The 21,728-nt window shown below is 36.4% G+C and overlaps 1 protein-coding gene across 1 annotated transcript in view; it reads left to right on the top strand.

Moving 5' to 3' along the window:
• The first annotated feature begins 3,688 nt into the window (after positions 1–3,688).
• RIF1 (replication timing regulatory factor 1) overlaps positions 3,689–21,728 on the top strand; it is a 64,690-nt gene continuing 46,650 nt past the window's right edge. The window contains exons 1-14 of the mRNA XM_007934935.2: positions 3,689–3,795; positions 4,579–4,657; positions 7,669–7,765; positions 8,657–8,784; positions 8,876–8,970; positions 9,867–10,056; positions 12,008–12,100; positions 13,662–13,800; positions 16,981–17,132; positions 18,360–18,474; positions 19,124–19,297; positions 19,528–19,638; positions 20,774–20,836; positions 21,100–21,200. Coding sequence (XP_007933126.1) covers positions 3,692–3,795; positions 4,579–4,657; positions 7,669–7,765; positions 8,657–8,784; positions 8,876–8,970; positions 9,867–10,056; positions 12,008–12,100; positions 13,662–13,800; positions 16,981–17,132; positions 18,360–18,474; positions 19,124–19,297; positions 19,528–19,638; positions 20,774–20,836; positions 21,100–21,200 — 1,641 coding nt within the window. The 5' untranslated portion in view covers positions 3,689–3,691. The remainder of the gene's footprint in view (positions 3,796–4,578; positions 4,658–7,668; positions 7,766–8,656; positions 8,785–8,875; positions 8,971–9,866; positions 10,057–12,007; positions 12,101–13,661; positions 13,801–16,980; positions 17,133–18,359; positions 18,475–19,123; positions 19,298–19,527; positions 19,639–20,773; positions 20,837–21,099; positions 21,201–21,728) is intronic.

Genomic DNA, 21,728 nt, shown 5'->3' with positions numbered 1-21,728 from the left:
TCTCTATGCTAAATGCTAGTGCTCTATTCTAAATGCTAGTACTCTTAGCATTCTTCTCCAACCCCACAACTCAAAACCATCAACTCTTCTTTGGTATTCCTTATTCATTGTCCAGCTCTCACATGCATAAGAAGCGATTGAAAATACCATGTTTTGGGTTAGATGCATCTTAATCTTCAAGGAGACATCTTTGCTCTTCATCACTTTCAAGAGGTCTTTTGCAGCAGATTTGCCCAATGAATACGTCATCTAATGTCCTGACTGCTGCTTCCATTGATGTTGATTGTAGAACCAAGTGACATGAAATCCTTGACAATTTCAATCTTTTCTCCATCCACCATGAAGGTGTTTATTGGACCAGTTGTGAGGATTTTTGTTTTCTTTATATTGAGATGTAATCCATACTGCAGACTGTAGTCTTTGATCTTCATCGGTAAATGCTTCAAGACATCCTCACTTTCAGCAAGCAAAGTTGTGTCATCTGCATATGTTGTTAATGAGTCTTCCTACAATCCTGATGCCACATTATTTTTCATATAGTCCAGTTTCTTGGATTATTTGCTCAGCATACAGATTGAATATTTATGGTCCAAGGACACAACCCATCTTGATTTTGAATCATGCAGTATCTATCCCTGTGTTCTTTTCGAATGACAGCCTCCTGATCTATGTACAGGTTCCTCTTGAGTACAATCAAGTATTCTGGAATTCCCATTCTTCTCAATGTTATCCACAATTTGTTATGATCCACACAATCAAATGCTTTTGCATAGTCAATAAAACATAAATAAACATCTTTTTGGTATTCTTTGCTTTCAGCTAAGACCCATCTGACATCAGCAATGATACGTCTCATTCCACATCCTCTTCTGAATCCAGCTTGCATTTCTGGAAGCTCTCCATCAATAAACTGCTGCAACCGTTTTGGATTATCTTCATTAAGATTTTGCTTGCATGTGATATTAGTGATATTGTTCGAAAATTTCCACATTCTGTGGGATCACCTTTCAATTCTCCCAGGGAGGGGAGGAGTGTATAGGAGAGTAGATCAGGGACGGATTTCACAAAAAGGTGTAATTGTAGTTGTGTCTTATTCACAACTCTTGAACAAGGGAATTAACATACCAAACACAATGAATAATATAGACCTTCAAAGACAAAAGAGTAAGAGCTTGGTTGATTGTTCTGGACCTGGCTGAAGTGGAGTCAGGCTGGAGGTGAAAGGTGAGCAGTGTCCCAATCATAACAGGCTTGTGTCTCAGGCCAAGAGCTTTGAAATTCATCCTGTATTTGATGGGAACCACTGAAGGATTTTTGGAATGCAAATGACAATGATATTATGTAACATTTTAGAAAGATAATAGAACTACACATTAGAAAGAGATGAACAAAGCATTACCAGTGTAAACTCTTCTTTGTAATTGAGAACTTATGAAAGCACTAAGACAAAGTTCCTACCTTCATGAAATTTACTTTCTAGTGGGATGAGGCAGACAATAAAAATAGACATAATATCATGTAGTGATAATGGTTGAAGAAAGAATAAAGTAAGGTAAGGAACAAAATGATTGTGTGGGGGTAACTGTTTTAAGGCAAATTCAATGTTTTTTCTACTAACTCTCACAGCCATTATAGAAAGTAATGGTGTTTCAATACCCTCTCTCACTTTTCAACACAATATAGTAAAATCCAAATGTTGCAAATTTGTCCCTACATTTTATTCACTGTCTACTAACTTCTTTTGTCAAATATCTTTATTGCCTTCCCATTGGCCAGAAAATCAGGAGCACATTCCCCTCTGAAGGTTAAAAAACATATTATCAGGATACACTGAAAAGGTTTCTCTACTATTATTTCCAGATGGTCTTATTTCACCTGTACACAACTCCTAACCATTCTTTAGTCTTTAATTTTTATAGTCTGGCTTGAAAGACCTTGTATGACTTCCTCCTTCAAGATCTTCATTTATTCATTTAAGAAACATCATGTATTGAGTGCTTGGTTTGGCAGACACTTTTGCTAGATGTAGACCACAGAGAACAAAAAGCACACCTGGTCTCTAGAGCTGGTAGTTCCCTGTGTGGGCAAGTGGGGACTGAAGTCAGGGCCTGGAAGTGGGCCAACATAGAAAAATGCAGAGCCCTGAGAGCATCTTAAGTCAAGTGAATCACAATGTCTAAGGGCAGGGCCAGCAATCTGCAGTTTGATAAAAGATATTCCAAGGTCATTGTTATGTGCACTTAAAATTTGAATACCAGTAGTCTCTCTTTATCATTCCCCACTTTACCGCCTGAAATAGGCACTAATATTATCCCCATTTTACAGAGGAGGAAATTGAGGAATAAAAAGATTAACTTGCTAGTGTCACACAGCCAATGTTGGAAGCTAGACCTACTTGAGGTGCTGTTCTCAGTCTTAAACGTGTTGTTAGTTGCCATGGAGTTAATTCTAACTCGGGGCGACCACATGTGTCCAGCTGAACCTCCCCCATAGGGTTTTGAAGATTGTAAACTTTGGCAAACATATCGCTAGATCTATCTCAGACAGAGCCTCTAGGGATAAGTTGGAACTGCCATTCTTTCGGTTACTATTAGAGTGCTTAAGTGCTTGCAGTACCCAAAACACAGACAAAAAAACAAACCCACTGCCATCCAGTCGATTTAGACTCATGGCTACCCCCATTGGATTTCCGAGGCGGTAAATCTTTACAGAAGTAGATTGCCCAATCTTCCTTCCCAGGAGTGGCTGGTGGGTTTGAACCACCAACCTTCTGGTTTGGCAGTGTGCTACCAGAACTCCTTTTCCAACACCCAGGGACTCTTAAACACGAAGTATGGTATAACCGTTTGATAAATGATGTGTTGCTATTAGTATTACTTATTATTATACTTATTATTAGTATTACAAGTATTACTTGAATGAGTACTATTAAATTTAGTCTAGTAAATCTGGGCGATTCAGTCCCATTGTTTGTTTTCAATATTTCCCTGGGCGAACATGAAGCTAAACACACACCACCTCGGGGACTGCACCAGGGGCTGGGCGGCTCGGGGGGCGGGGCGGCGCAGCAGGGCAGGGAAGGGAGGTGATCGATGACTCCGGTACGCCTCAGCCTGTTGGATTGGCTCTAGCCTCTCCCGCCAGGCCTGCCCTACTCCCGCGCGCTCCTGAGCCCGCCCCTACCGCCATCTTGGTCTTGGAAGGAGTGGGCCGCACGCGTGAGTAAACAGCACTAGAAAGAAAAGTCGAGATCTGGTTACGTCTGGGTACCACGGGGTAGTGGCAGAGATAACGCAGTCCTATCTTCATACGTGGGGGTAAGTGTCGGGGTTCCGGTGCTAGGCCGCTGGGAGTCGTCAGTCTGGTGCAGCCTCCGCCCCCTCGCGGCAAGACGCATCTTTCCTCGTGCATCTCCCGCCCCCCCGCCGGTCTCCTCCCCCTGTTGAAAGCTGCCCGGGAAAGTGGTGGCGGGAGCGGCCCAGAACGCTGCGTGGGCCCGGATGCATGCGGCGGGGCGAAGGAGGTTAGGGTCTTGGGGTTGTGCGTCAAGAATCAAGGGTGTACATACGTCGGGGCTATGAGGTCGGGGCAAGCACGCAGATCTGGGGGCTGGACTCGCGCTGGGCCGTCGCGGGGCTGTTCCATCGGTCACTGGTTTTTCTCTTCCGGTCCGCGTCTCAGTGTGGCCGACATGACGGCCCCAGGTCAGAGCCCCCTAGCACCGCTGTTGGAGATTTTGGAAGACCCTTCCACCTCCCATGGAGAGCAGACTGACGCTTACCTGACTCTGGCCAGGTAAGGCCCGCTGGTGTGTGTGTTTTCGGGGGGCCGGTGCTTGGGGAGGGACGCGTAGAATGAGTTTGTGTATTCTAGAAGTTTGGTAGCTGTGAGGACTACTCTAGAAGTCTGGTAGCTGTGGGGTCGCAAGTGGGGGTGGGGGAAGGGTGCGTGGTTAGTGACATTCCTTGGTGTTGCTACTGTAGTAGTTAAGATACATGTATGTTTGGAATGAGGGAGCCTGCACGCATGTTCTGCAAGAAAGGGATTTTTAAAGTTTTATGTTGAAGTGGGGCATGCAGGAGGAGTGGTTTTCAGTGTAAATGTGCCGTGTATTGGAGAAAATGGGGTTACTGCAAAATGGCTTTTTAATGTAGAGCAATAACCCGATTTTTATCTTAATTGAAAAATGTTTCGGTCTTTTTTCCTGCATATCATATTTTTTGGAAATCTAGTTATTTAGAACTGTGGGAAAGGGGTAACAAGTGGCATAAAGCTATAAGGTTTAGTAAATTTTCAGTGATTTGTAATTAGGTATAGGTATCCCTGTTCAGTCTTAAAACTGAAACTGTCAAAGCTTATTTGTGTACACTGGGTGCAAAAAGTTACTTTGAGGATATTGTTTCTGGGGGTTTTTTTTGCATTTATACAAGATGTACATGTTGTATTATATAGTCTATATAACCTTAAGTATCTTAATAGGTAATATATTTGCAAAAGTTTTAAAATGTAAGCATTTTAAGTAGTGATTGTAACTTTTTTGTCTACTTATGCATAAACTTGTGTTCTTTGGTTTTTAAGTCGGATGAGTGGAGAAGAAGGAAAAGAAGTCATTATAGAAGTTGAGAAAAAGCTTTCTCGATTATACAAAGTTTTTAAGGTATGTGTTTTTGTTAGTTATTAAATAATTGCTGGTTTTGGTGTTTTTTAATCACCTGATTCTGTAACATCTTTGAATCTGAAATAAAATGGCATCAACAATATTGATTGGATTATTATAAAACCATTTATTGTGTCAAATGCTATAATTTATCTTACATACATCTTGTCCATATTTCTTTAAAACCACACCAAATTCCCTGCCATTGAGTTGATTCCAACTTATAGTGACTCCCATCAGATTTCCAAGGCTGCAAATTTTTAAGGGAACCAGACCGCTTCTGTGTAGCATCTGGTGGGATCAAACCTCTTGACTAGCAGCCAAACGCCTTGCCCATTACAGTGTCATAGATCCTTATATCTCTGTGAGGTTACTGTAATCCCTGGTTTGCATATGAAGCAATTGGTTTAATTTACCTAAGGTTCCCCATCAGGTTCGTGGTTCAAACCCACCAGCTGCTCTGTGGAAGAAAGATGAGGCCATCTCCTTCTGTAAAGATTTACAGCCTTGGAAACCAATTGTAGTCACTATAAATTGGAATTGACTCAATGGCAGTGAGTTTGGTTTGGTTAATGTTCCCTGTAGCCATTTGAATTACACAAAAGCGGTCAGAAATTAATCTGTTGACTCTCTGGTGGCTCAGTGGTTAAGACGTTCAGTTGCTAATCCAAAGGATGGCAGTTTGAGGCAGTCTGCTTCTGTAAAGACTTAACAGTCTTGGAGACCCTATGAGGCAGTTCTACTTTTCTATAGGGTCACTATGAATCAGAATCAACTTGCTGGCAGTGGATTTTGTTTTTTGTTTTTTCCTTTTGTAGGAATGTATTTCTAAGTATATGATTGTAAAATTTTAATCTCCTTTGGTCTACCTTGTGGGTGTTACATACACTTTTTATCTTCTCTCACCCTTAATTTTTGCTACTCTTAGTTTAAAAAAAAAAAAAAAAAACTTACGGTTATCTTTTTTTTGGTTGGTGTAGTTTAACAGCAGACTGAAGACCTGTGTTCTTGTCTCTACTCGATTACTCTTTGTGACCTTTCTTAGCACATAACTTTTGAATTTCTCTATTTTTAGAATAAAGAGGTTGAACTAAATCTCTGGTCTTTGAGTGCCTATTTTATAAACTTTGCTGTGATTTGAAATATAAGTATTCCACCAAAGTATTCATTGTATGTTTCAGCATGCTTTCAGGTTGAGGCATTTGAGATACTGTTTATGCTTTACTATTCCTATCAGTCATCAATGCTTTTTGTTCATGTAAGCAGGAACCTTATTGTGTGGTAGAGACTTCATTATCACGTTTCAGATTCCATCAGTATATTTGATGTGATGAAGATGTGCATTTTTTTGTATTTGTATTTAAGAACATGTAGGAATTTTATAATCCATTGCTGTCAAGTCGGATCCGACTCATAGTGACCCCTCCTTGGGTTTCCAAGGCAGTATCACTATGGAAGTAGATTGCCCCATCTTCCTTCCAAGAGTGGCTGGTGGGTTTGAACCTCCAGCCTTCTGGTTAGCAGTCAAATGCCTTAGGCACTATGCCACCAGAGCTCCCAGGAATTTTATAGCATACATTTTGTAAATAGGGTTTGTGAGTAATTCTCGGTGAATAATGTGAAAGGTTGATGAAAGGAAAACCAGGTTTCTTTGTGAATTATTAAACAATGAAAGGATAATTGAATTTCAAAACAGGGCTACACCAGGTTTAAACAACATATTTCTGTGTTACTTTTAGGAGCTCTGGTGGTGAGTGGTTAAAGCATTCCACTAACCAAAAGGTCAGCTGTTCAAACTCACCAGTTGCTCTGCTGGAGAAAGATGAGGCAGTCTTGTTTCCATAAAGATTTATAGCTTTCTACAGTACGGTTTTACTCTGTCCTGTTCAGATCACTGTGAGTCTGAATTGACTCAGTTGTAGTGCGTTTGGTTTGGTTTTGGCTATGTAACTGTTTAGAATCCTGTCTCTAGAAACCCACAACATTCTTAAAGATAAAACATACTACTGTTGAAGGTACTCTTTCAATTAATACATGTTTAATAACATCTGATCGCAGACAGGTATTAGTTATTATCCAGAAGGTGATGATAGTTCTGAGAATCTTCTACTTTAGTCTGGTTATCTGAACTGGTGGTTTTAATAGCCCTTATATCCCAGATGGTTTTTAAAAATTCACTATAAAAGGGATGCTCTGGTGAAGTGTCCAGGTATTTGACTATAAACATTTGTTCTTGTTGCTTGAGAATAACAAATAGCCAAGGACTCCTTCGTTACTTAGTTCTGAGAAATGCAGAGTTTTGAAGATAAAACACTTTGAGAGAAGAAATGTTAGGAGGAAAGGTTCAGGGTTACAAATCAGTTTGTGATTAAGGGATATAGTGAGAATATCTTTGACAGGTTTGGACTGTTCAGCTTTTGTATATATCAGTATAGTTTGGGCTTTGGGTTTCAGATGGACAAGGATTAAAATTCTCTATAGAATGAATATCTTTTAAAAAGATTACTTAAGATCATGTTTAAATCTTACACTCACTTTTAAATGTTATATTCGAACCACTTCCCTATCCCAACCTCTGAGAAAAAGAGGTGTCATTCCACTCTAAAGCTAGGATGTCAGCTTTGCCTTTTGAGTTTTTTTTACTTACCATTTGTGGATAGGCCTTGCTCTTGTTTTTTTATTTTTATTTCCTATCCATTTTTTAGCTGCTCCTTCTTTGCTTTTAGATAGCTAGAGCTGTCCTTTATCTTTTAAGAAAATGTACTTTATTCTGTCAACTTTTGTGTAATTTTCCTCTTCCATTCATTTTGAAGCTTTATGTATTATCTCTTAGTTACTCTTCTTTTTTTTAAAAAAAAAAAAAACCTATTCTCAAAGGTTTGTGATTGATGGGATTAAAAAAATTATTTTACTTGTTTTTTATTCAAGTTTTGCTCTCGAAAAATTGATTTGCATTTGCACTTGTTTGTCTGTGGTAAACAATGCAAACAAATGTGATTTTGTTTTTGTAGACTCACATTTCCAGTCAAAACCCAGAGCTAAGTAGTGCTGCTCTACAGGCCTTGGGGTTTTGCTTATATAATCCCAAAATTTCCTCAGGATTATCAGGTAGTTAAATTTATTATGACTATTAATATTTGTAGAGTATATAAGTATAAATCATTTGATACTATTAAAAGAACTGTTTCTAGTGGATTAGTTTCATAATTTGTAGTTTAAGATTTGAAAAATGTTAAGATTGTCATTGTTGGAAGACTGCTTTTTCCTAGACATAGGTCTAACTTTGGTAACATTCACTCTTCCTAGAATTATTTGAAAGGGATTGCTATAAAAACTGAACCTTTTATAAAAATACATCTCTTGCTTTGGAAATAGTAATAATTTAGGTTGTCACTTCTAATTTTATTGAGACAAATGTACTAAGGTACATGTTGAATTAAAAAGTTGTTGTACATAGTTGTGAATGTGGGATAATTTGGAGCTATCAAGTTTTCAGGTAGTCTGTTGCTTAGTAGTTAGTAGTTTTCCATTGTAAAGGGAAGCTAGGAGATGATTCCTAGAGAGGGGAAATTACTTTAAGTAATAATGATGCCAGAAAGCTATTACCATTTACTTTTTAAGGTAAAGTTGCTGCTTGTTCTTTTTTTTCATTTATAAAATGTTATAACTTAAAGCAGGAATTGTTCACTTTGGAGCAGAGTTCTCGGACTTACTACATTTTGCAAAAAATTATATATACAAAACTGCTTATAAAATTACTTTAATTTCAGAATATATGATTTGGAGTCTCACCATTTTTCTTTCAGTGTACCTTCCCATGTGATCTGAATTTTGTATTTTGGGAAGAAGATATAATAGCAGTGGTTCTATGATCCTTCTCAGTGCATATGCATTTTAATATTTTGGAAGTAAAGATTATGTTATTTTCCTTGATTCTTAAGAGATTTTAAAGGATATAAATTATTCTGCATAATTAAAATTAAACTTCTTGTTTTTTAGAAGCAAACATTCAAGAACTACTTTCAAAATTGAATGATATTGTTAAGACTTCAGACAAAAATGTACGTACTAGGGCACTTTGGGTGATATCCAAGCAGACATTTCCCACTGCTGTGGTTGCCAAAGTAGTAAGTATAGTTTTTGTATGTATTTTGTTCATCTATATGCCAAAAAAAAAAAAGTTTATTTGATTGGTTTTCATGTGGTTCTGTTTTCTAGGTATCCAGTATAATTGAAACATTAGAAATAGTGTTTAATAAAGGAGATATGCATTCTGCCATTGTTGATTATGAAGCATTAAATGTCATCATAAGGTATGCTTTAGGATGCTATGCAAATTGGAAGAATAGTTTCAGTAAATTTGAAATTTACTTCCAGGAATGAACTTTTAGGACTTGAATATGAGTTAGACGTTGAAAGAAAGGAATGTTTTCTAGACCAAGATTCTGAAGAAAAAATAGGTAACAGAAAGAAGAAAGTAGATGTGCCTGAGTTACTAGGTTTATGATTTTGTTTTGGCTGAGGCAGTCTCTTAAGTGAAATCTTGGTAATTCTGGTGGTAATACCACTATTCTGCTTTTAAAGAATTACCTTTGCTAAAGCTTTTGCAGGGGTTTAACAATAACAAACTCATAAGTAGGCTATAGAACGTATCTAGGAAGGCAGTAACAGCCTAGCCGCAGATGGAAGAACAGAAAAATTCTCTGCCTTCTCTATCTTTCCCTGATTTTTATTGAACATACTAGCAACAAACTTTTCACAGCATGATTTCTGTGTTTTTCACTCTTTAGTAAAGTTTTGTTCACCTGTTGAGCTGTTTGCTTTTAGTGTTCTGATGCCCTGATTGACACTCAGATTCTGTCATGGTTCTCTGGCTATTCTCGCCTTCTAAAAAAAAGTTGACTTGAATTGTGTGATGATAATTGGTATTTTAAAATTTTCTTCCTAGAGACAACATGTGCTCTCTATGTTTTAAAAATATATAGAAATAATACAGAAATACACAAAATAGCAAATAAAAATTCTTGAATCCTGGCCCCTTAAATAATGCTTGTTACCAGACTGATGACTGTACATGTACATATTTGTGTGTATATATATCCTAAAACATAAAAGAGTCATGTTGCTCACATTTCTTAACAAGACTTACTTTCCTGGTATATTACCCTTAAAAGTAAAGTCATACTATTCATTGATTTCTCTGTTGTAGGTTAATTGAACAGGCCCCAGTTCAGATGGGAGAAGAGTCAGTGAGGTGGGCAAAACTGGTCATCCCTTTAGTGGTTCATTCAGCACAAAAGGTACATCTGCGGGGTGCAACTGCACTTGAGATGGGAATGCCACTGTTGTTGCAGAAACAACATGAAATAGCATCTATTACAGAGCAGCTTATGACTACTGTAAGTATTTAAAGATTTTTTGGACATTTCATCTTATGATTCTGCACTCATCTTAGAATTTAAACTAGGTTCTTATTGATATAATTTGATAATTCCTATTATCTAGGAAACTCAGTTTTGTGAATTAAAATGAATTAATTGCAGTTAACATTGTTCCTACACTACAGTGAGGAAGGGAGCTGACTATCGGTTGCTACGATGTAGGCATTTTATCTCCTCCCTAGTAAATGGTGAGTAGGAAGGGACTACATTTCTGGAAGAGGGAGCACATTAATGATTCAGTGTCAAATAAGTTCTTTTAGCATAGCCCAGTAGATAAAAATTTAATGCACATAGGTATATTTAGTTTGTGTTATTTCCTAAAGTTGTTAGTGCTGTAGGTTTTAGGGTTTCCAGCCTCTGTTCTTAAATAATCCAAATATTGATTGAGCACCTACTGTATGTCAGAAATGTATTGCATTGAGAAGTTCTGGTGGTGCTTTGGTTAAAGCATTGGGCTGCTAACCAAAAGTCAGTGGTTCAAACACACTAACCACACTCTGCAGGAAAAAGCTGAGACAGTGTGCTTCCTTGGAAACCGGATGGGGTACTTCTACACTTTCCTGTCAGTTCACTATGAGTTGAAATTGACTTGGTGGCAGTGGGTTTGATTTTACTGTATGCCAGGCATTGCTCTAGCATATAACACTATGAATATAGCAGTGAACACAAGGGTCTTTTTCAGCTTATTTCCCGATGAGAAATAAAAAAATTACATAGTGTATTAAGTGCAAAGCACTGTAGATAACAGCAGAGTGAATAGAGAATGCCATTGGTGAAGAAGAAGTGTGATGGTCAGGGAAGGTCTCAAAAAGAATAAGACATTGTAACAGTGACTTGAAGATGGTCCACGAGTTGGTCATTTGATTAATGTGGGGAAAGCACATTTAAGTCAGGGGGCGGCTTGAAAGGTATGCCTTTTTGGTGTTTAGGGAACACTGAGGGCAGTATGATCAGAATGAAGTGAACGAGGAGGAGAAGAACATGATGATGTCAGGAACAGAAGGCCAAATCACATAGGATCTTGGGGATGGGACCATTATAAGAAATTTATTTTTCTCTGGGTTATATGGAAAGCCGTATTTGAAGGTTTTTAGCCTATGAGTAATAAGAGCTGACTGGTTCTAAAAGGAACAATTTGACTGTGTTGAAAACAGATTAGGGGGGCTAGTGCAGGAACATGGAGACTGGTTAGGAGATAATCCAGGCAATGGGGGAGCCCTTCTGATTCTGAAACCTAGGGCTTTGTTCTCGTTTTTTAAATTATCTCAGAAGGCTACATGGTAATGTTTAGAACATGATATTTAAAGTAATTTCATTATTACCTGTTTTCTACCTCTGGCCATAACAAAAACCGCAGGTGGATTACTTTAAAGAAGAGAAGTTTATTTCTGTACAGTTTTGGAGGCTAAAAGTCCAAAATGGGGTCTCAGACAAATAGACGCCTTGTAAAAAGCCTCTCCTAATTTTTGGTGTCTGCCAGCCATCCTTATCCTTGTTCTTCACCATTCTTCTTGTTTCTTGGTGTCCCCGTGTATATCTGTGTGTCTGTTCTCTATAATGAGATGATTAGGTTTAGGTTCTACCCTATTCTGGTATGGCCTCATTAACATAATAAAAGAAAACACCTATCTCCAGTCGGTTATATTTATAGGTCATGGAAAGCTAGGTAGCTAAGTAATAAAACAGATACAGTAAAACATTAATGGTAGACTCTACATGTTTGTATTTGAGTACTTACTATAAAATTACTTGGTTTTGCTACATGCTTGGAAGTTTTCCTAATAGAATATTGGGAGAACTCTTCTGAGGGAATCAGTCTTTGAAAATTACTTCTAAACTTTGATACTGGATGTTATTTTTATTTGCTTTTTCAAGAGTCTTTTTGGTAAATATTTTTGCTTATTTGCAGAAATTAATCTCAGAACTCCAAAAGCTATTTATGAGTAAAAATGAGACTTACGTATTGAAGTTATGGCCTTTGTTCGTCAGACTTCTTGGAAAGGTAAGGCCATAGTTAACGGTCTACAACTTTTACATGTTAGACCATTTCATGTCTTAGCTTTCTTTAGTATATAGTCTATCTTTACATATAAGCCTGTTGTTTTTTGTTATTACTTGTATTCTGTTCAGATTACATGTGGTTTGTAGTGTTTTAGGACTGCTAATGTTTTATCTCTGTTTTTTTCCCTTATGATCTGTTGTTTACTTGTCACTTAATCATTTTGTCCTTTTTCTTCTTTTTGTTTGACATTTGCATTTGGATCATATATAAATAATATTTGGAGGAATTTTGGAAGCCATCTAATTTTTGTCTTTTAAATTTTTTATGTGATTTTTTACCATCTTGTTAGCAGATATTACCATTTTCTGCATTTCTTTTTCTTTCATGAAGTTTTGGGTTTCTCTTAGCTAATTTTCTTGGATTTCTTGGCTTATTTGAAAAGGTTGCTTTTATATTTTTAGGGCTTAGAACTCTTGTTTTCTCTTTTAGTACTACATGTTTTCATATGAATACCTATTTTTTATATTATCTTCATAAAAATTTGAGTTCTATCTACCATCCCAATTTTCTCTTGACATTTTAGAAATGTTCTGCATCATGTGTTTCATGGAGCTTTATGTATTTTGTGATCTTGAATTCTGGAACAGACCTCAATACTTGAATTCCTGTAGCTATATAGAATCTATTATAACACTTCACATGTTTGTATTGTGGATAATTTGTCTCATCTCCCCTGTTTGATGATGGACTCCCTTAGAGTATATATTGAGTGAATAAATGCATGAGTGAAGGATAAAAGTGCCTGTGTTTTGTTTCGCGCAGGTGCAAAAACGGCGAGGAGGCCACATGTTCTGACCTCCTCTAATCTCATAGGAGGAAGACAGCATTACCAGCAGTAACCCAAGGCCTATTACTGCAAGGCCAGACATGCTGCCTCCCTCCAGCCCTTTCACCAACCATTCCTCCCAAAGCACCCACCACCTCTCTCCTGGGTTCGATAATTCACTGCAGTGGCCACACAGAACTCACAGATTACAGGGTTTATTAGGGAAGCACCAGGCTACAACTCAAGTTCAGGAAGAATGCTCAGTCTCTCTCCCAGCCCACCGTCCCTCAGCCAAGAGTCTCTCACAGTCTCTTTCCCAGCGGTGCTGGTCCCTCGGTGTCTCACTCAGCAATGCGTGTCTCTTGCATCTCTTTCCCAGCAACGCGTGTCTCAGGAGCCCATGTCTCTTTCAGCAGCACATCTTCCTCAACCAGCAGTCAGAGAGAGTTCTGCCTCCAGGAGATCTCCTTTAGAGCCCGCAGGGTGGTCAAACTAGCCAATTATAGCATCAGAACTCTAAGCACCTGAGAGAGAGTGGGCACCTCCCAGAACATTGTTTTGTGCCACTCCCAACAGAAATACTCCAGGTGGACACTTTCAGCAATCAGGAGCTCCTCAGTTGCTCATAGCAAATCCCACCTTGGAGTTTACAAAGACTTACGGGTAGAAAAGCCACACAAAGTAATTTACTGCACTGCAGCAGGTAAGTAACTTAATGATTTTTCCCTTTTTTAGACCTTGCATCGAAGCGGGAGTTTCATCAATTCTCTGTTACAGCTGGAAGAACTGGGATTTCGTAGCGGAGCACCCATGATTAAAAAAATAGCTTTTATTGCTTGGAAGAGTTTAATAGATAATTTTGCTTTAAATCCAGGTAAGTAAATTCTGTTCATAAATTTTTTATTTTCTGTGAATTCATTTTCATTGAAGATGAAAAATGAAGCTTTTCTGTGGATTTTATATTGAAACTGATTACTTAAATTTTTTTATTTTAAGGGAGTAAGAATAAATTTTTAGTTAGAATTCCAGAAGCAAGGCATTGTTGAAAATCACAAATATAAAATTTGTTATTTTTAAGACTGGGCAAAATGACTTACCGTTTATTACTTACTATATGTTGGCAGTGACTTGAACACTTTATGTACATCTCATTTAATTATCGTAATAGATTTGAGATGTAAGTATTATCCCTATTTCAGATAGACTAAGCAATTTATCAAAGGTTACACAACCAGCAGGTTATAGAAAACAATTGTGATTACCATAGAATAAAAATATCATTGACTGGTGACCTTTCTTCCTGCGAGTACTTTTACCAAAATGCATAATGGTAGATTGCTATTAATATGAAAATGATTCCTTTTGATTTATATTAAGCTTATCTTCCTATATTGTCCAGTGAAGGTGTTTGATGCATACCTGAGGAAGAATATTTAGCTGGGTTATTATGACTACTTAACGAGGCGGTTAATCTTAGGTTTGATTGATATTCTATTTACTATAATGCTAAGTAATGTTGATTTTCATTCTTGTGTTTTCCGCCCGCTCCCCACCCCCCGCGCGCGCCAAAGAGCATTAATAATTCTCATCCCTCTTTTAATGTATTTTGTGATTGTTTGTATTAACTATAAATTACTTTTGGTGGGGGAGGCTATTACATAGCCAGTAATTTTCCCACTCTGCCCCTCCCCTCCTTGGTAACCATCAAAGAATGTTTCTTTTTGTGTGTAAACTTTTCCTTAACTTTTTATAATGGCTAACTCATGCAGTGTTTGTCCTTTTATAATTGACTTATTTCACTCAGCATAGTGTCCTCCAAGTTCATCCACCTTATGAAATGTTTCACAGATTCTTCATTTTTCCTTAATGTTGACCGGGATCCCTTTGTATATATAGGACCATAGTTTATTTATCCAGTCATCTCTTGATGGGCATTTAGGTTGCTTCCAGCTGGAAATTACTTTTATATAAAATACTGGCAATAGTACATTTTCAGGCACAATTTTTAATTGGAAATATCTCTTTTTTAAATCTATTTATGAATTGCCAAATATTTGGGTGTATTATACCCAGTAGTGTGAGATAATGTTGGGGACTATATTTGTTGAAATTAATATATGGCTGCATGTTAAAACATAGGATAAGAATGGCTTAAAGACCTGTGAAGCAGTTGTGCTCTCCTATAAGGTAGCTATGAATTGGAATTGACTTGATGGCACACAATAACAGCAGTAATGTATCCAAATAGCCATAGTATTTTGTGTAAAGAAATATATTTACATTCTTTATAAAATTTGGTTAAAATTTTAAACTATGAATTAATACCTATACCTGGTTGAGTCTCTATTTTTGGCTTAAAATTCATAGGCAATTTTGAAATGTATATTTAGATTTCCGGACACATTTTTTAATTTCTTGTCTTTAAAGTCATCCACTTGTGGTATTTTTTGTTATACCAGCAATAGATAACTAATAAATAATGAAGGGTTCATGGCTGGTATGGTGGAATCAAGACATTCCTGTCATCAGGGAATGGAGTGCCTATCTTAAACTCTGCCATCTTCAGTATGCCTTCCTAGTAGACTGTAGGAAAGACGGAAGGCATAGAACAGAAAAGACTTTTTCTAGCTGAGTGGGCCTCCCTATCAGGAACCTCCGGGGAATCCCACACATACACTTCCAATTAAATCTCATTAGCTAGAATGGCTTAAATGGGAGACTAGAAAGAGAAATTAAAAACTGGGCACATTACTGTCCTGAGTAAAATCAATTCTTATAACTAAGACAATAGAATATTCCTTGGGAATTAGCAGTCTGCTGTGGGGATGCTGTTGTGGGGCCCCACGCTTAAACAGAAGAGTTCAAAAAGGGACGAATCTTGGACTGAAGTTATTCCCAAAGTGGCCTAAATTTATTTCCTTCTTATATAAATAGAGGTAATTAGCATTTAAATAGCTAAATGACCAAGTGGAGATAAGAAGCATTGATGGAAGCAATTTCTCCAATTATTTGGTTATGGTTTCAAAATCCTTTTCAAGATCTTTTGATATACTCTTTGAACATAGACTGTATCCTATTTTATATATACCTGATCCCGCTCATATGGTGTACATCTGATGTAAGTTTTTTACTTAAAAATTGGATTTATGTTACTAATTTTCACAGACTGATTGTTATTAATGTAACGTTAAGTCCAAGTCTTATGTGTATTTAGATACCCAAAAGCTAATTAATAGGCAGTCACCGTAGTGCAGCTGGGCTGTGTGAAGGAGCTTTGGTGGCGTAGTGCCTAAGGCAGTTGACTGCTAACCACAAGGCTGGCGGTTCAAACCCACCAGCCACTCCTTGGAAGGAAGGTTGGGCAATCTACTTCCATAGTGATACTGCCTCAGAAACCCAAGGAGGGTCGCTATGAGTCAGATCTGATTCCATGGCAGTGGTTGCATTTTTTTATTTTTTGTACTGTAATGATGTTTTAAAGAAGAAATTACTATTAGATGAAAAAAAATTGACAGCCTTTTGACAGAATGTAGAAATGCCTCCATTTATTCATTTGTAAATGAAGATAGGAGAATGCTTAAGTGGCTAGAATGGTTTTTTAGCCTTGGCACTATTGAATATTTAGGTTGGATAATTCTTGGTTATGGGAAAACTGCCCTGTGCATTATAGTAAGTTTAGCAGTATCCCTGGCTTCTATCCTCGAGATACTAATAGCATCTTCTCCCAAGCCCCCAATAATGGCAACCAAAAATATTTCTAAAAATTGTTAAGTGTTCCCTGGTATGCAAAGATGCCCCTGATGCAGTGTCTAATGAGTACTACCTATGCCTTTTATTTTTGTTGTCTTAAGGGTTTTGGTCCAACTGTAACTGGAGTTTGTCAAAAGTGAACATTTTGGGTCATGCAAGAGCAGCTTGGTGATTACTTTGAACATTCTTAGCCATTCTCTTTCTGTGGCAAAAGGAGACCATTACACATACCCCCTTTTAGAAATTTAATCCTAAGTTTTCAAGTCTTTTTACTGTGTGGTTCTTTATGTATTTATTTTTTAAGATATACTATGTAGCGCAAAAAGACTCAAGTTGTTAATGCAGCCATTGAGTTCCATCCACGTGAGAACAGAATCTCTAGCATTAACAAAACTAGAAGTCTGGTGGTATTTACTGATGAGACTTGGACCTCATCTTCCTGCTCATTTTGAACAGGTAACATTACAAGTGCTATTAATAATACTTTTCTAATTTTTTAATTGTGTTCTTAAATTCTTACCATGTAAATCTTTTAACATTATTTTTGCTGTGTATTCACAATATACCAAAGATCATTTTCCTGACCCAGACCTTGAGTTCATTTCCCTCAAAGGATGTCCTCTAGTTGCTAAAAATGGAGCCCTAAAGCCTTTTCAATAAGAAAGCCTTCAAGAATGTACTCTTACTCTGGCATTCTAGAGTCGTTATGAAAGACTATAAGGATTTTTTTTTTTTTTTCCACAAGGTTTAGAATGTAATTGGGACTAAAATTAGTATTTGTGAAAAAGAAATCTGTGAAGTGCTTCATTGGGTAGATAGAAAGTTGTATTCTTTTTGTTTCTCTGTAGTGGTAACAGCTTTTTTAGTTGTTACAAGTGATTTCAAAAAATTCTTTCGATTTTCCTGATTTTATCTATTTATCCTGTCATTGGTTTTCTGAAATTTTTCTCAGTTCTGTCAAAAAGGACTTCTTCTTACTTTTTAAATCTTCATTATTTTCTTGATTTTACTCTTGGATCTTTAGCACTTGTTTTATATTTGTGTACATAACTGGATAACACTGAATTCTTGAAAAGTGGGACTTAATAATTTATTTGAACCATATTTAGCAAGTTCTTAATTTTTTACCATATTAAGGTATTAAAACTTGAAATAGCATAACCTTTATCAAAATAGGTTTTGATACTAATATGTAATTGGGATTATAATGAGTTTTGCAAAATTCTACTATTAGAAGGTATTAGTAAGTTAATCATACCTAGTTGTCCAGCTCATTTGTTAGAGTAATTGATTCAGTCACTAGTACTGGAATGATTTTGGAAATGGGCTTTAAGTTACATTAGTTACTATTTTCTAGGATGTTTTTTAAAACGAGTTTACTAGTAACATGTAGAATTCAGGTAGACATTATTTACAGTAGTGTTCTATGTGTATAATTGTCTTTGGGATTTAAATTGAAATTTGTACAAAAAGCACACTTAGAAAGTACACAGTTGTAATAAAAATTTCCATTTCTTAAAAAATTTCAGTTTGTAGCCCATTTATGCATGGAAATAGCCAATAAACAAATTTCATGTGGAAAGAATTTACACTGCTTCAATTTTAACTGTATCTGAGACTTTTAAGAAACAAGACAATTAATTCTACATTTTGCAGATAGTTTCCCTTTTTTCATCTTAATAGGTTTGTGTGCCTCTGATTCAGAGTACAATAAGCATAGATTCTAATGCTTCACCTCAGGGCAGTTCATCTCGTGTAACTACTCCAACTGTAAATCCTATGACTCCTGTACACAAAGGTAAGAGGTAGACTTTCTTGTTTTTTCTTTTTTTAATAAAGGCTTCAAGTAAAGTTTTGCTAAGTGCTATTCACACGAGATGGAGCACTTTGTAATTTTGGGGCTCTTTACCAAAAAACTGGTCATATATTCTATTTTGTTTGGTTTTCTTTATGTGATAGTGTTTGCTATTTTAATGGTATTGTTGTGATTGGAAAAGATGGACTTTTTCCCCATTGTATTATGTGGGGTACATTGTAAGCAAACAACCATTTTGTTTGTTTCAGATCCAGAATTTTAGAGCTGTTATTAAAAACAAGTCTTAGCAGATGTAAGAAATGTTGCTTACTGTATACCATTGAAAGGCAATTGTTTGTTACCTGGAATTTCCTCTTATGTTTTACTGTATGTTAATAGATTAGTACTTTTATATTAGGTATTCTGGCTCTTGTAGACTTTATTTGTTATAAAAATGTCACATTAATATTTGTAAGTATGATATTTGAGATTTATCTTTATTTAAGTGGTATCTTATTCTCAGCCTCATGCAATTTAATTATTTGGGCTTTTAACCAAAAACTCCACTTGAGAAACAAAATTTATTTTTAAAGGTATGTTTTATTGAAATAAATAAAATAACTTACATAATTTATCACTTTTTTCTTTTAAGGTGCTTCCCCCTATGGAGCCCCTGTAACTCCTCGAATGAACTTGAGTTCAAATTTAGGCGGGATGGCCACAATCCCCTCCATTCAACTTTTGGGACTTGAAATGTTGCTTCATTTTTTGTTGGGTCCAGAAGTCTTAAGTTTTTCTAAGGAAAACAAACTTGCATTGAGTTTAGGTATTTTATTTTTAAACTATTTTTGTTATTAAAATAATCTGTAATTCATTGCATTGGGGTTGGGAGAGGTGTTATTGTCCCGGCACCCAAACTTCTGTATAATTGTGTATGGAATAAGTATAAATTTTTTTAGTAGAAAACACATGTAATAGAGTCTAAATTTTTATATTGAAAAGTTCATTTCATGAAGCCTTTGTTTTGCATAATATTTTTTATTCTCTCCCTTTTAGAGGCACTTGAGCATCCATTAATCATCAGCCCTTCTTTTTTTTGCAAACATGCAAGTACACTTATCACTGCTGTTCATGATAGCTTTGTTGCAGTTGGAAAAGATGCTTCTGGTAAATAAGTGAAGTTTTCTATTATTATTTGTTTAAACTTGTGTTTGAAGAGAAAATAAAAGATACATAGAAACACACATAGCTATTTAGTGCCATCTGTTGGCCAGATTGTACTTTAGGAGCTTTGCATATACTCATTTAATGTTTGTAAACTAACACCAAACCAAACACACTGTCATCAATTTGAACCTAACTCACAGTGACGCCTCCTTGGGTATCACTAGGGAAGTAGATTGCCCAACCTTCCTTCTGAGGAGTGGCTGGTGGGTTTGAACTGCCAGCCTTCTGGTTAGCAGTCAAATGCTTTAGATACTACACCACCTGAGCTCCCTTTAATCCTTGTAGCAACCTTTTATTTCAGTCCATTTCACACATGAGAAAACTTAGGAACAGTACAGTTAAATAACCTGTGCAAAGTTACATAGTAAGTGATAGAGCTGAGATTCAAACCCAGGCTCTGTGTTTCTAGCATCTCCAGCTAAACTGTGTTCTATAGCCTATTAAATAATAAAAAAACTAAACTCACTGCTGTCAAGTCGGATCCAACTCACAGCGGCCCTTCCTTGGATTTCCGAGGCTGTATCACTACAGAAGTAGATTGTTCAGTCTTCCTTCTGAGGAGCGGCTGGTGGGTTTGAACCACCAGCCTTCTGGTTAGCAGTCAAATGCCTTAGGCACTATGCTACCAGAGCTGCCTATTAAATAATAAGGCAAATAAGTTTCTAAAATTAACATTTGCTGTTTAAGTGGTTGGAAAATGAATTACATAATTTCCTATTGGTGGTTGTCAGGTATCCATGTAAACCTTTACTTTGTTTACCTCATCTCAAAAGTATAGGTGTTCTGTATAGAAAATCCAAAAAATATCAAAGAAGGGGAAAAAAGAATAATTAACCTCATTTACATGATCAAGTGTTAACATGTTGCAATCCTTTTTAAAAACCACAATTTCTATGAATGAGGTAGTAGTGTTTTTATAAATTAATTACAGGAATATATGTTACAAAGAGAGTTCTTAAATTGCAAAGTACTGCTCTATCTATATGTTATTTCTTTGGTGTAGACGGGAAAGGGGAGAGCTTTTGTAGTGAGATCTACTTCATTTCAAAAACACTTAAGTTATTTTGTTTGACAGATTCCGTTATCAATGCTATTTGGAAAGAACTGATTACCTTGGTGAAGTCAGTTACTGAGTCAGGTAAGGAAATCATAGAACAGCATTATTACACTGATCAGATTCTTTATTTAGTACTTGGAGTGTTTGGTTTTCATATGTAAAACATATTTAAGCCATTTTTGTAGTATAGCTTTTAATGCCTAAGTCTTCTAGACTTTAATTTACTTTAAATAAGCACTTATTGTTGATTTAGTAAAGAATACTTTTTCGTATCTTTAAAAATTTACATTTTCACCTCTAAAAATAGATGTATAGAACTTCACACCCTTTTTGCTTATTGGTAGGTAACAAAAAAGAGAGACCAGGTTCCGAAGTTTTGACTCTCTTGCTAAAATCTTTGGAAAGCATAGTAAAGTCGGAAGTATTTCCTGTATCAAAAACACTGGTAAGTATGACACTTATGTCTAAAATTTAGAAGCCATATTCCAAAATTGAATATTATTGAAAGTATTTGTGAAGATCAGGTCTTGGGAAGACATTTTTTTTATATTACGTATTTGTCTGCAATTTTGCCCTGTAATCAATGCCATTCTGTTGACTTTAGAGTCATATAATACCTTAATAATTGTAACAACTACAGAAATTCTCAACATGATAAGTATAAACCATACAGAGAAAGTGGAGTAAAGAATGTGAAACTTGAACTGAAAAACACAGCTGTCCAATGTCCTAAGACAGGACTGCAGAGCATCTCTGTTAGGTTGTATGTTGATTAAAAATATTTGTTCATAGTTTTTGCTTTTTAAGTTAACTCTTTAACCAAGATAATGATGATTTTTAGAGTCAGAAGCTTCCCAAAATAAGCTGGCAAATGGAACAAGCAATACCCTTAAATTTTTTCTATGTCTGTGACAGTTAATTATATGGTAGTTCAGCATAGTGGGTAATAGCAAGGGCTCTGGAGCAGACTTAC

The sequence above is a fragment of the Orycteropus afer genome, unplaced genomic scaffold (genome assembly GCF_000298275.1).
Source record: "Orycteropus afer afer isolate SDZICR_OR568_19922 unplaced genomic scaffold, OryAfe1.0 scaffold00023, whole genome shotgun sequence".
NCBI lineage: Eukaryota > Metazoa > Chordata > Mammalia > Tubulidentata > Orycteropodidae > Orycteropus > Orycteropus afer.
The sequence above is the reverse complement of the archived record's forward strand: the minus strand, read 5'-3'. Positions and strand labels throughout refer to the sequence as shown.